Below are 14846 nucleotides of genomic sequence, written 5' to 3' on the forward strand. Positions count from 1 at the left end.
AACCCTTAAATAATCTTATATGTTTCAATAAGATTCCCTCTCATCCTAAATTCCAGAGTATACAAGCTCAGCCGCTCCATTCTCTCAGCATATGACAGTTTCGCCATCCCGGGAATTAACCGTGTGAACCTACGCTGCACTCCCTCAATAGCAAGTATGTCCTTCCTCAAATTAGGGGACCAAAACTGCACACAATACTCCAGGTGTGGTCTCACTAGGGCCCTGTACAACTGCAGAAGGACCCCTTTGCTCCTATACTCAACTCCTCTTGTTATGAAGGCCAACATGCCATTCACTTTCTTCACTGCCTGCTGTACACGCATGCTTACTTTCAGTGACTGATGAACAAGGACCCCCCAGATCCTGTTGTACTTCCCCTTTTCCCAACCACACCATTTAGATAATAATCTGCCTTCCTGTTTTTGCTACCAAAGTGGATAACCTCACATTTATCCACATTAAACTGCATCTGCCATGCATCTGCCCACTAACCCAACCTGTCCAAGTCACCCTGCATTCTCATAGCATCCTCCTCACAGTTCACATTGCCACCCAACTTTTTGTCATCTGCAAATTTCCTAATGTTACTTTGAATCTCTTCATCTCAATCATTGATGTATATGGTAAATAGCTGCGGTCCCAGCACTGAGCCTTGCGGTACCCCACTAGTCACTGCCTGCCATTCTGAAAGGGACCCGTTAATCCCTACTCTTTGTTTCCTGACTGCCAACCAAATTTCTATCCATGTCAGCACTCTACCCCCAATACAATGTGCCCTAATTTTGCCCACTAATCTCCTAAAAATCCCCAAACACCTGTCCGACAGATCAGAAACACTCTTCAGGAGTCAGGTGTGGATTTGTCAATGACCACTGTCCGCAGAAGACTTCATGAACAGAAATACAGAGGCTACACTGAATGATGCAAACCACTGGTTAGCCGCAAAAATGGGATGGCCAGGTTACAGTTTGTAAAGAAGTACTTAAAAGAACAACCCCAGTTCTGGAAAAATGTTTGTGGACAGATGAGACAAAGATTAACATATCAGAGTGATGGCAAGAGCAAAGTATGGAGGAGCGAAGGAACTGCCTAAGATCCAAAGCATACCACCTCATCTGTGAAACACGGTGGCGGGGGTTTTATGGCCAGCGCATGTATAGCTGCTGAAGGTACTGGCTCACTTATCTTCATTGATGATACAACTGCTGATGGTAGTGGCATAATGAATTCTGAATTGTATAGACACATCCTATCTGCTCATGTTCAAACAAATGCCTCAAATATTCATTGGCCAGCAGTTCATTCTACAGCAAGACAATGATCCCAAACATACTGCTGAAGCAACAAAGGAGTTTTTCAAAGCTAAAAAATGTAAATTCTTGAGTGGCCAAGTCAATCACCCGATTTGAACCCAATTGAGCATGCCTTTTATATGCTGGAGAAAACTGTAGGGAACTAGCCCCCAAAACAAGCTTAAGCTAAAGATGGCTGCAATACAGGCCTGGCAGAGCATCACCAGAGAAGACACCCAGCAACTGGTGATGTCCATGAATCGCAGACTTCAAGCAGTCATTGCATGCAAAAGATATGCAACAAAATACTAAACAAGACTACTTTCATTTACATGATATTGCTGTGTCACAATATTATGGTGCCCTTAAATGGGGGAACTATGTATAAACTCTGCTGTAATTTCTACATGGTGAAACCAAAATGTATAAAAATGGCCTTTATTAAAATCTGACCATGTGCACTTTAACCACATGTGATTTTTTTAAATTACAAATCTTAAATTGTGGAGTACAGAGGCAAGTAAATAAATGATGGGTCTTTGTCCCAAACATTCTGGAAGGCACTGTATGTAATAGGGTTTTCACAAGCACAGAGATGAGCATTATGTTATGTAGTTGGGTCACCGCTGACCAGAACCGCATAAACCACCGTTACTGTCTGTAACCAGTTGCGTTGTGATTAATATTGTGTGCCATTTCTTGCAAATTCCTATGTTTTGTTTTTTCCCCAGAAAATAATACGCCTCACCCATTCTGTGCAAAACATAAGACTTTTCACTGCAACCAGCTGCTCTCTGCTACCTGCTGGGACTTCTACACAACAACCACGGTCAGGTATTTGAATCATTTCCTTTGCCTGGGAAGCCCCAGCCTCGAGTAAACCTGATGAGGATAATCAGTGGTACAGTACAAATAGTGGTCCGGATAACTAAGAGGCATGACGACCAACATTGAACAAAGATCAACTATGCTGCTGAAATAATAATTTTGGATTTAACACCAAAAATCACTAATTACTGTAAAATAAACTGCTTTTCAACATTCAAGAGGATGTTTCCACTAGTGAGAGTCTAGGACCAGAGGTCATAGCCACAGAAGAAAAGGACGTACCTTTAGAAAGGAGATGAGGAGGAATTTCTTTGGTCAGCGGGTGGTGAATCTGTGGAATTTATTGCCACAGAAGGTTGTAGAGACCGTCAATGGATAGTTTTAAGGCAGAGATAGATAGATTCCTGATTAGTACGGGTGTCAGGGGTTATGTGGAGAAGGCAGGAGAATGGGGTTAGGAGGGAGAGATAGATCAGCCATGATTGAATGGCGGAGTAGACTTGATGGGCCGAATGGCCTAATTCTGCTCCTACAACAAATGAACAAATATCATGTTATGTCTGAAAGAAGTCAATTCTTTTTGGCAAAGATAATGGATGAAAAAAATTAGGAAAATCAAAAAAGTACTACAACTGTCGAAAATCTAATGAACCCCAGAAGATATGGAAAACACTCACCATTTAAGGCAGCATCCATAGAAAGAGAAACAGTTAAACTTTCAGGTCCAGGACTCTTCATCATAAGCGAGAAAGAGAGAAAACAAGTTTGTTTTTAATGGCAGAGAATGTGGAACAAGGATGCGTAGAATGAAAGTGTGGTTGTGAGGGTTCAAAGTCTGCATGTTTCTGTTAGAGTGAAGGTTGTCAGGGATAGGGAAACATGGATGGCAAGAGATATTGAGACTCTGGTCAGAAGAAAGAAGGTTGCATGGGTCAGGTACAGGCAGCTAGGATCAAGTGAATCCCTGGAAGAGTATAGGGAATGCTGGAGTATACTTAAGGAGGAAATCAGGAATGCACAAAGAGGGCATGAGACAGCTTTATCAGAAAACATTAAGAAGAATCCAAATAAATGTTGTTAGTATATTAAGGAATAATGAGTAACTAGGGGGAGAAAAAGGCCCCTGAGAAACCAAAGTGGACATCTCTGTGCTGAGCCATAGTGAACGGGTGTGGTCCTTAATGAATATTTCCCCTCTGATTTTACCATGGAGAAAGACGAGAAGACATGGGAATTCGGAAACGGTGTTATAGACAGTTTAGTAGACAGTGAATATGGGTTATCAAGAATTACACCAGGATCTTGATCAGCTGGGAAAGTGGGCCAAGGAATGGCAAAATGGAGTTTAATTCAGATAAGTGTGAGGTCTTGCACTTTGGAAAGTCAAACAAGACAGAATCTTCCCAATGAACTGTAGGGTCTAGTGATGTATTGTAGAACAGAGGGATCCAGGAGTACAAGGACATACTTCCCTGAAAGTGGCATAACAGGTAGAAAGGGCAGTGAAGAATGCTTTTGGCATCCTGGTCTTCATTAGTCAGGGCTTCGTGTAAAGAAGTTGGGAAGTTGTGGCAGTTATTCTAGATGTTGATCCTAGATGAAACTCCTTGCCCATCTCGTGTGGCTCCACACAAAGGTGACCGCTTTGATTCCTGAGAGGTCCCACTCTCTCTCTAGTTACCCTTTCCCCCCTTATGTATTTATACATTATTTTGGGATTGTCCTTAATACTATCTCCTGACCCCGTTTTTCCCTCCTGATCTCCTTTTTCAGTTTACTCCTTAGTTCCAGAAACTCTTCCAGCGATGTATTTGATCCCAGTTGCCTATACCTGTCCCATGCATCCTTCTTTTTTTTGACCAATGCCTCAATTTCCCTTGTCAGCCAAGCTTTCTTATGTTTGCCTGCTTTGCCCTTCACTCTAACAGGAACGTACATATCCTGAGCGTTTGTCAGCACACTTTTAAAAACATCCCACTTGGCCGATGTTCCTTTCCCCTCAAATAACCTGCTCCAGTCAACTTGAGCGAGACCTTCTCTCATACCCTCAAAGTTGACCTTAGTCCAGTTGAGCATTTTAACACGTGGGCCCTCTCTGTCCCTATCCATAACTATCTTAAATTTCATCGAACTGTGGTCACTAGTCCCACAAACACTTCATTAACTTGCCCTTCCCAATTTCCCAATACTAGATCCAGCGTTGCCCTCTCACGTGTGGGTGCCTCTACATACTGCTTGAGAAAACTCTTCTGAACACTTTGAGGAATTGCACCCCATTTAAACCCTTCACACTATGATTTTCCCAGACCATATTGGGAAAGTTAAAATCCCCAACTACAACAACCTTATTTGACCTGCAGTTGTCTGCAATCTTCTGGAATATTTGTTCTTCTAACTAATCGGGGGTCTGCAGTACATCCCAAACATGGTGATCATCCCGTTCTTGTTCCTCAGCTCCACCCATATAGCCTCACTAGATGAACCGCCCGTAATGTCACCTCTGACTACTGCCGTGACATCCCCCCCCCCCCCCCCTCCCCCCCTCCTCTCTTTCCCTCACCCCTCCTGAAGTTCCTGTACCTTGGAACATTGAGCTACCAGTCCTGCCCCTCCCTTAACCAAGTTTCAGTATTGGCTACAATGTCCCAGTCGCTTGGGCCTATCCATGCCTTAAGCTCATCTGCCCTACCCATTAGGCCCCTTCCACTAAAATGCGTGCAGTTTAAACCAATCCTCCTTCCTCGCTCTCTGCCTTTCACCTGCCTATTCTGTCCACTAACCTTTCCCTCACCACCCTCCATTCCAATGTCTATTCTCTCACCTGCTCTGTCCTGTATGAGATCGCACCCCCCTGCCAATTTAGTTTAAACTCTGTCTAGCATTAGCAAACCTGCCCACCAGGATGTTGGTTCCCCTCCAGTTAAGGTGCAACCCGTTCCTTTTGTACAGGTCACCCCTGCCCCAGAAGCGATCCCAGTGATCCAGAAATCTGATTTCCTGCCCCCTCCTCACCAACTCCTCAGCCACACATTCATTTCCCCTATCTTCCTGTTCTTACCTTCACTAGCACGAGGTACTGAAAGCAATCCTGAGATCACTACCCTGGAAGTCCTGTTTTTCAGTCTTTTGCCCGAGTCCCTAAACTCGTGTTGCAGAACCTCCTTCCTCTTCCTACCTATAACATTCGTGCCAACATGCACAACAACCTCAATCATTTTTAAAATGTTAATTCTTTTTTATTATCAGAATATTTCTGATTCCATTACCTTGGTTAATACTAATAGATAATTCCATAGGAATGGGTGAGAAGGAAATAGTCCAAAAGCAGGCAAATGGATCAGGCTCAGGTAGGCAATTCAGTCGCCATGGAAGTGTTGGGCTGCAGGGCTTGTCGAACTCTATACAGATTACTCTATGATTATGGAAGCTCAATAAATGGTGAACTCGCCAAAGGCATTGCATCTCCAGTTTCCATCAATGGTCAAAACCAGCAAAGCTCCTCTAGATTTTATGTGCTATTTGTTGAACAGGCCTGAGGACAGGTTGTCGACTTTGTCTGAGAAATTGATATATGTATGGGTTTAGGGTAGTGAAGACAGAATGAAATAAGATAAATGAGATGACAAAAATCATATGGAAGAATTCTGGCTGAACCAACAGTGTTTTACTGACACACATTGATCAATTACCTCCTGAAAGAATCAAAGAAACTGAGAAGCAGAAGTTGGCCATTGGACTCTTCATGCTATAATATATATACAATAAATTTGTTTTGCTGTTTATTATCGCTGTTTACAGAGTACTATGATTACATATGTGTTGTGTTGCCGAGGGGGGTTCTGCTTGTCAAGGATAGGCTTAGTCAGCCACAGCAGGAGATGCCAACATGGATAAAACAACCCGCTCTCTAAACAGGACAATATTAAAGCCGTAGCAGATTTACAAATGCTAACATAACATGTGCTGCTACAAGTAAGAATTTCATTGGTCCATTTTGGGACATCTGACAAGAAAACCCTCTTGACTTTTGGCATGTGCTCTGCTATTCAATGCAATCCAAGTTGATCCTCTCCTACAATACCATATTCTCACTCTCGTTTCACATCTCTTGATAACTATTGTGTCTAGCAATATACCTTTCACGTTCTTAAATATATTCATTGTCTTGGTCTCCAAAGCCCCTGTGGCAGCAAATTCCAAAAATTTACCAGCTTCTGAATAATTTCTCCTCATCTCAGTCCTACATGTGTTACCTGATATCCGGAGACTATAAGCCCTGGGTCCTCCATCCAGGGGAAACAACCCATATGTGAAAACCTGTCGCTCCATGTCAACATTTTGTATGTGTCAATGAGATCTTCTCTCATTCTTCTACCCACTGATGAACACAGGCCTCGACAATCCAGTCACTCCACAGATTATTGTTGTCCCGTTGTCTCAGGAATCAGTCTGGTCAACCTTTGTTGCACTCATACGATAAGATGAAGAGTGAATTTATTTTTTTTTCCATATCAAAGAACAGCATGATTCTGTTGTCTATGGCCCCTAGTTCACAACCCTCTAATCCTCTACCTAAGGAAACGCTTAGCTTGCAGAAAACCTGTAAATCAGCTGAACTGCAGCTGTGGATAATTAGGTCCTGTCTTTCAGCTTTTCATTGTATTTACACATTCTGTTTTGCAGCAACTTATGTTCATCATCTAAGGCGCAGCCTCTCTGCTCACCAGGTGAATCTGTTTTCCATATTTCACATCGACGAGGCAGGTTTGATTAACAAATCTTTTTTTAAAAAGCCCTAAAGAAGTTTCATTTACAGACATACAGATTGAAAGAGGCAGTGAGAACGGCTAGAATTCACAAACTTGAGCAATCTTCTATAATCCCTTGGTCTCGACATTAGGTTTGAGTTGGCAGGAAACCAATGAAGTAATTTCCCTGGTGTGACCATACTTAAAATATTGCATTAACTTTCAAGAATTTTTTAACTTACCAAGAGTTCGGAAAGGTCTCTGTTGCGGTATTTGTGTAAAGAATCCTGGCTTCAAAGCATTTGTGATTATGATATCAAATATTTCTTCAAAGTCTTCGCTGAAAGAGGAGCAGAAAAATGAATCATCAGCAAGCAGTTGAATCGGATCTAATTGTCAATCAGTACATCTGAAATCTATGTTCAATCATTTATTAAATGGCATATCGCCAAAGTAATGTTTTCCATTATCAATACTGTTGCTGCACAAAACTTGCCAATTCTATATCAAAATTAGAATAAAAAAACTTCAGACATTGTATATCTGAAACAGAAACAAAAAGTGTAAGAGATAGTCAGCAGGCAACTCGGCATCTATGGACAGCGAAACAGTGTCATTATTTCAGGTCTATGTCATTTCATTTGAATAAACCTTTTCCAGTTCCGATGAAAAGTAATTGTCCTAAAAACATGAACTTAGTTTATCTCTGTGTCGATGAGGTCTGACCTGGTATTTTCTATTTTCACTTTACATCAAAAAAGTGTAAAGTGAAAATACATGCCTGTAGCCATGTTTCTTATCTGTCTGTCTGGACACATTAGATGTCTACAACTTGCTGACCTGATCATTGTCAGGTTTTGGCCCAATTTTGTGTGCCTCAGGCCTATGCATTCAGGTACAGGGAATGACTTTGTAATCCACATTTATGGCTATGTGTGTGTGTGACCACAACAATATTCAAGGCACCTGTGTGAATTTACTGTTGATTTCAGTTCAAAAATATCAATGCACCTTAATGTGACTTGCAACAGTTATATTAAACATAGAAGCATTTTTGTGAAAAATCGATTAAGCTAATCTTAATCTTTTCATAAAGGTTATGCAGATTGGTTAATTCATAGAAAAGGGCATGCCTTGGTTTGATCCAAAATAATCCTAGAATGGCACATTCCTGCAAATGCATTCAGTTCAAGTTTAAATGCTTGTATTTGTTTTCAGAACACATTTCATTTGCAGCTTCATCCGAGTTTTTAAGAGATTGATTTATATTTCCTTTGAGCAAACTAAATCTTGGAAGTTTACTTCAGCTTGAGTGTTAAAGGATCGGTCTAAAGTCATTGGAGATGCGTCATAATGAATAAACTGTGCTCAGCATGTATAGCAGGGCTGCCAACTCTCACGCTTTGAGCGTGAGACTCACGCCCTCAAGCAAACTCTCACGCCCTCACGCTCATCAGAAATTTCTCACGCTCAGTGGTGAGAAATTTTGTGATCAACGAAAATGTCAAAACTCGGATAAACTGCATGGTCCGCGGGTGTCGGAGAGCCGGGGCTGCGGGAGGGATTGGAGCAGAACCAGCGGCCGGAACAGATGCGGGGAGCCGGGACGGACGAGTGTTTGCCGGGGCCGGCGTGTTGCTCACTGCAGCTCTGGCCATGGAGCGCTCCGGACAGTGCATGTCCCGGGCGTCGGAGGCGTCGAAAGCGTTGCGCCGCTGCCGCGAGAGTCTCTGTGCCGAAGGGACAGACTCTCAAAGGGAGGTGGGGAGAGAGAGAGGGGAAGGAGACAGGGAGACAGTGGGGAGAGAGAGAGGGGGGGTGAGTGGAGAGAGAGGGGAGAGACAGGGGGGAGTGAATGGAGAGAGAGAGAAGAGGGGGGGAGACAGAGGTAGGGGAGAGAGAGGTGGGAGAGGGGGGGAAGTGAGAGAGGGGTGAGAGGGAAGAAAGAGGGAAGAGAGAGAGGGTGGAGAGGGAGGAGAGGGTAGGAGAGAATGGGAGAGAGAAGGGGAAGAGAGAGGGGTGATAAACGAGAGAGGGGGAGGAGGTGGAGAGGGGGAAAGAGAGAAACGGGGGAAAGAGAGAGATAGGGGGGCAAAGAAAAAGAGATAGAGGAGAAAGAGAGGGGAGAGAGGGCAAGGGGAAGAGTGAGGTAGGAGGGAGAAATGGGGAAGAGAGGAGAGAGGGGGGAAGAGAGAGAGGTGAGAGGAGAGACAGAGAGAGAGGGGAAAGAGAGAGGGGAGAATGTGTGGATAGGGAGAGAGAGGGGGAGATAGAGAGGGAGGGAGAAAGAGGTTGGGGGAAGCGAGGGGGAGAGAGAGGAGAGAGAGGGGGGGGAGAGAGAAAAGGGGGAGAGAGAGAAGAAAGAGAGGGGGAGAGAGAGAGGGGGAGAGAGAGTTAGGGGAAAGAGAGGGGAGAGTTAGGGGAAAGAGAGGGGAGAGAGAGGGAGAGGGGGAGAGAGAGAGGAGAGAGGGGACAAGAGAGAGGTGGAAGTAAGGTGGGAGGGAGAGAGGAGGGAAAGAGAGGGGAGAGAGAGAGAGGGGGGGAGAGAGAAGAGAGGGAAGGGGAGAGAGTGGGAGAGGGAGAGGGGAGAGAGAGGGGGTGAGAGGAGAGACAGAGAGAGAGAGAGGGGAGAGAGAGAGGGGAAAGAGAGGGGGAGGGGAGAGAGAGAGGGGGAGAGAGAGAGGGGGGGTGAGAGGAGAGAGAGCAGAAGAGAGGGGAGAGAGAGAGAGAGTCTCTGTGTCGAATTTGCCCAGGTGACCGGCATGGATCAGGCTGCGGCTCGGTGCATCCTGGAGGACAACCAGTGGCTGCTGGAAGTAAGTACCAAGCACTGGGTAGAAACGGTGGAAGATAGTGGACTTCAAATGGGGGTGGTTGGTGAAAGCATCCTGCTTGCCTGCTAGATTTTCACTCACTGTAACTGCAGGAAAAATGTTCCCGATGTTGGGGGCGTTCAGAACCATGGGTCACAGTTTAAGAATAAAGGGGGGGGGGGCAGTTAGGACTGAGATGAGGACAAACTTTCTTCACGCAGAGCGTTGTGAATCTGTGGAATTCTCTGCCACAGAAGGCAGTGCAGGCCAATTCACTGGATGTTTTCAAGAGAGAGTTACATTTAGTTCTTGGGGCTGACATCAAGGGAAATGGGGAAAAAACAGGAAAGTGGTACTGATTTTAGATGAATAGCCATGATCATATTGAATGGCTCAAAGGGCCGATGGCCTATTCCTGCACCTATTTTCTATGTTTCTATGCTTGAGTATATGGCAATAAAACTCGATCACTTGATTTAGAAGCACTCATGCATGATGGACGTATAATGTAGTCATAGAGTGATACAGTGTGAAAACAGGCCCTTCGGCGCAACTTGCCCACACCCGCCAACATGTCCCAGCTACTTAAATCTCATTGATGGTGCTGATGGTGCAAAAAGTTAAAAACTGCTGGAATGGAGGGGGGAATCATCTAAATTGTTATTTTCATTATATTTGTCAATCTTCAGCATTTTCATAATTCACTAACTAACTCCTTCCCATTATCACCTATGTCATCTAAAATCAGTACCCCTTTCCTGCTTTCCCCCCATATCCCTTGTTATCTGTAGCCCAAAGAGCTAATGGCCAGTTCTCACGGTGCGACCTGAAGCAAGATGTCACCCGAGTGAAGTGGTCGTGGTCCAGCACGAGTTCCGCACGATATAACGGGGGGTAGATAAAGAGTTCCCACGGTACTCGGCATTTCTGTTATTTGTGCGAGTGACTTGTCCGTCTCCCGATCTTTCCCGTTAATCTTGAATGAACATCGTTGACTGTAGTGTTGTTAATCACGTGGCACAAATGATGTTACTTTTTTTCACACACTATATTGGTTTTTTTCACCCGAGCTCTTTAATGAGCTGAAGAATAATCTGTTTTTTTTTAGACAAATGTTGTTTGGTGTGATGCACCTTCTCTCAATATGTGCAAGAAGTCGTCTTTTTATTTTGTCAAATAGGAATAAAGACTGTGTCTCACATTGACCGTGATGATTGTCTTATTTTATTATCTACTGAGAGGTGAAACTTTCAGTCTGAAGAAGGCTCTTGACCCGAAACGCCACCCGTTCCTTCTCTCCAGAGATGCTGCCTGTCCCGCTGAGTTGCTCCAAGCAACTGGTGTCTATCTTCAAAGGACTGACCACCGGGCTGGATGTCGGGGCTGGCGTGTTGCGTTTCACAGACCGAACTGTCCAATTAATAGTAACAGATGGGCACTCCTTCTCAACGACATTCTCTTGCCTTCTCCCCATAATCTCCTGACAGCCGCACTAATCAGGAATGTATCTATCTCTGCCCCTATTCTTCACCCTTTTGACAGTAGTTTTGTTTTATTGGAGACGCGGGAGACAGCGGATGCTGGAATACTGAGCAAAACACGAAGTGCTGGAGGAACTCGGTGCATTTGTGTTTAAGAAGGAACTGCAGATGCTGGAAAATCGAAGGTACACAATAATGCTGGAGAAACTCAGCAGGTGCAGCAGCATCTATGGAACGAAGGAAATAGGCAACGTTTCGGGCCGAAACGTTGCCTATTTCCTTCGTTCCATAGATGCTGCTGCACCCGCTGAGTTTCTCCAGCATTCGTGTGTGTGGGTGGGAGTTGGGGGGGGGGGGAGAGATAAGGCAGCCTAAAGAAAGGGTCGCCTGTCCATTTCCCTCCGTAGATGCTGCCTGGCCCGCGGAGTTCCTCCAGTCATGCCTGTGTGAGAGGGAGGGATGGAGAGAGAGAGAGAGAGAGAGAGAGAGAGAGAGAGAGAGAGAGAGAGAGAGAGAGGCACACACAAGGTGGATGTGAAATCTCACCTGCCTGTTTCAGTGACAGACACCCACCGCCAGTAAATGAAGACACCCCCATCTGTCTCCCCCTCCTCTCCCTCGACTCCCCCACCTTTCCCTCCCAACTCCAGTCCCGTCCCGACCCCCTGGGAAACTGAAGGGAGTTGCCTGCCCGCTGTAATTAAAGAGTTCCCACGGTAGACTGTAAAACTGGGACCCTGGTTCTGGACTCCCCCAACATCGGGAACATTCTTCCTGCATCTAGCCTGTCCAATCCCGTAGATACGGATTAGACCGGTATCTAGTTATTTACTTTATTAATGATTTCAATTAAATATTGATAACATCAGGCCGCAAACATTATTTCTTGAGTGTTAGTGCTGGACTTTGACTCGACCTTCCTAGTTAGCCGGCGCCTAAGACTGAGCCAAGCAATATCCAGACCTGACTTCAACACAAAGTGATGGAGGAACTCAAAGGGTCAGGCTCGTCCAACGCTCTGTGTTTTGCTCGTGATTCCTCCATCTGCATTTCCTCGTGTCTACAGACCAGAGTTGCCACTTGACTCCGAGATGACCATCACAGAGCATACGGAAGATAGACACGAAATGCTGGAGTAACACAGCGGGACGGGCAGCATCTCTGGAGAGAAGGAATGTGTGACGTTTCGGTTAGAGACCCTTCTTCAGAGTCTCGTCCCGAAACGTCACCCATTCCTTTTATCCAGATGCTGCCCGTCCATGATGTTATGTCTGTCTCCAGTATTACTGTGTCTATCATCGGCGCAAACCAACATCTACAGTTCTTTCCGACATATTATGATTAGAGGATACCGTCTCGCCATCACTCGGATTACCCGCTTCATTTCCAAAACGTTGCCACCTCTCTTTACTTTGCTTACTGAAGCCTGATCCTTGTCAGACCCAGTGCTCTATCGCCCAGCCTCTCTTCTTTCAATCGGGTTCGGCCAGGAAGGAACTGCAGATGCTGGATTAAAACGAAGATAGACACAACATGTAGCTCAGCGGGACAAGCAGCATATCAGAAGGGTCTCGACCCGAAATGTCACCCATTCCTTCTCCCCAGAGATGCTGCCTGCCGTCGATTTACTCCAGCATTCTCTTTAAACCGGCATCTGCTGTTCCTTCCGACACATGCACAAGAAATAGGCAACTTTTCGGGCCGAAACGTTGCCTATTTCCTTCGTTCCATAGATGCTGCTGCACCCGCTGAGTTTCTCCAGCATTTGTGTGTGGGGGTGGGAGTTGGGGGGGAGGGCGAGGGGGGGGGGGGGGGAAGAGAGATAAGGCAGCCTGAAGAAAGGGTCGCATGTCCATTTCCCTCCGTAGATGCTGCCTGGCCCGCGAAGTTCCTCCAGTCTTAGAAACTGCTTTAGACAAAAAGAGACACAAACTGCTGGAGTAACATAGGTCAGCAAGTGAGGTACCTGAACACTCAAAAATGAAAAAGAATGAAAATGTGATTATTTCACCTCCCTTCAACTATTTTGTGTTTCAGCATGAGAGGGATTATAACATTAGAGACATTCATCTTGTAGTGATGTGTTAATGAAGAATTGCAGACATCAATCTGATAGTAAAAAATATATTTATTTAACAATGAGGTAAAACAAGCACTGACAATCAAACTGCTGTTACTCACCGTTCGCAGGAGTTCCCACGGTACCCGCAAGAGTTATTACGGATATCGCATGGATATCGCACTGGCCACTATGTTCATACAATGTTGCAATGCTGCTCAAGTCACTCTTGGAGAAATTCAAAAATGTTTGAATTTTCTCCCGACCTTACCAAGTCACACGACTACCTGTACCTGCCGTTAGCGCCACGGAGGTCCTCGGTGGTCCACGAATGCCGTACTGCTATCGCAGAAGGTTCCCACGATGTTAAATCTTGTTAAGTCTTGCTTCAGGTCGCACAGTGAGAAAGCCCTTTAACTCTCTCTTGAAAACATCCAATGAATTGGCCATCACTGTCTTCTGTGGCAGAGAATTCCACAGATTCACAACTCTCTGGGTGAAAAGGTTTTTCCTCATCTCAGTCCTAAATGGCCTTACCCCATATTCTTAAACTGTGACCCCTGGTTCTGGACTCCCCCAACATCGGGAACATTTTTCCTGCATCTGGCCTTTAAGAATCCTTTAAGAATTGTATATGTTTCTATAAGATCCTTATTTAAATGGGAGGTAACGTTTGCAATCCTCCATTCCTCTGTAATTAACCAGCTCCACCACCTCCTGGTTTTGGAGTCAGACAAAAGCTATGCTGTTAACGCGCAAATACATTTCCCAAACTCCACCGCTATCCACAAGGCTGACTCTCCATGACCTAGTTGAGACTTGATTTCTAACAAGTTTGGCTACTTACACTGTTCATATGAAGCTCAGTAAAAGCTTGGAGAACAGCAGCTTGTTTTCTGACTAGCTTAATTATCTATATACTTAAAAGTCTGATCTTGTATGTGGATATGTGTGTGTGTGCGTTTGTTTGTGTATAATCATATCTTCTCAAAAAAAACGGTGACTGACAGGAGAAGACCAATCTGCGCATGTGCAGTTTTAAAGATTTTTAAACCTTAATAACTGTTAAAATATACCATAGATCGGAACAAAACTTGGTGACTTGCAGCACAGGAGAATGGTAAGATGGCGAAAAATCGTTGCGCTATCGTGTACCGTATTTGCGCAAATAGAAAAACCACGCAAACCGGAAGATAACAAGATCAGAGTTTGTTATATATGTAGATAGATAGATTCAGCAACTGCTGCATTCTGTATTTCACAGTTCTTAAACTTTCCTTTTTCCTTTGATCTTCCTTATCTCCTGTTAATATCTCTAGTAGCCAAATCATTTGCAATTAACATATGCTCACCACATTCTCTCAGCAGGCTTTCCATCATTCCATCTCTCTTGATCTCCACTCTGTTATATACTTCTCCTTTGTTCTCTCCACTCCTCCTCATTTCTCTACAAGTTAAAACATTTCTATATCTGACAAAGAGTCATCAATGCCTCACCACAGATAGCATTTGAGCTACTGGGTATTTCCAGCATTTTTCTCTTTTTCTTTTTAAAACCCCTGTCCTACGGTGCGAGTCCACCCACGAGTGATCCTGAGTTTAAAACAAATCAAACTCATGGTAAT

General features: G+C 44.6%; 1 protein-coding gene across 1 annotated transcript in view; it reads right to left on the minus strand.

Annotated features, from left to right (window-relative positions):
* Window positions 1-14846, minus strand: part of nt5dc1 (5'-nucleotidase domain containing 1) — a 492890-nt gene that overhangs the window by 96605 nt on the left and 381439 nt on the right. Inside the window, exon 8 of the mRNA XM_033021127.1 lies at window positions 7111-7208. Within this exon, the coding sequence (XP_032877018.1) occupies window positions 7111-7208 (98 nt within the window). The remainder of the gene's footprint in view (window positions 1-7110; window positions 7209-14846) is intronic.

This window comes from Amblyraja radiata, chromosome 5 (assembly GCF_010909765.2).
Source record: "Amblyraja radiata isolate CabotCenter1 chromosome 5, sAmbRad1.1.pri, whole genome shotgun sequence".
Taxonomy (NCBI): Eukaryota; Metazoa; Chordata; class Chondrichthyes; order Rajiformes; family Rajidae; genus Amblyraja; species Amblyraja radiata.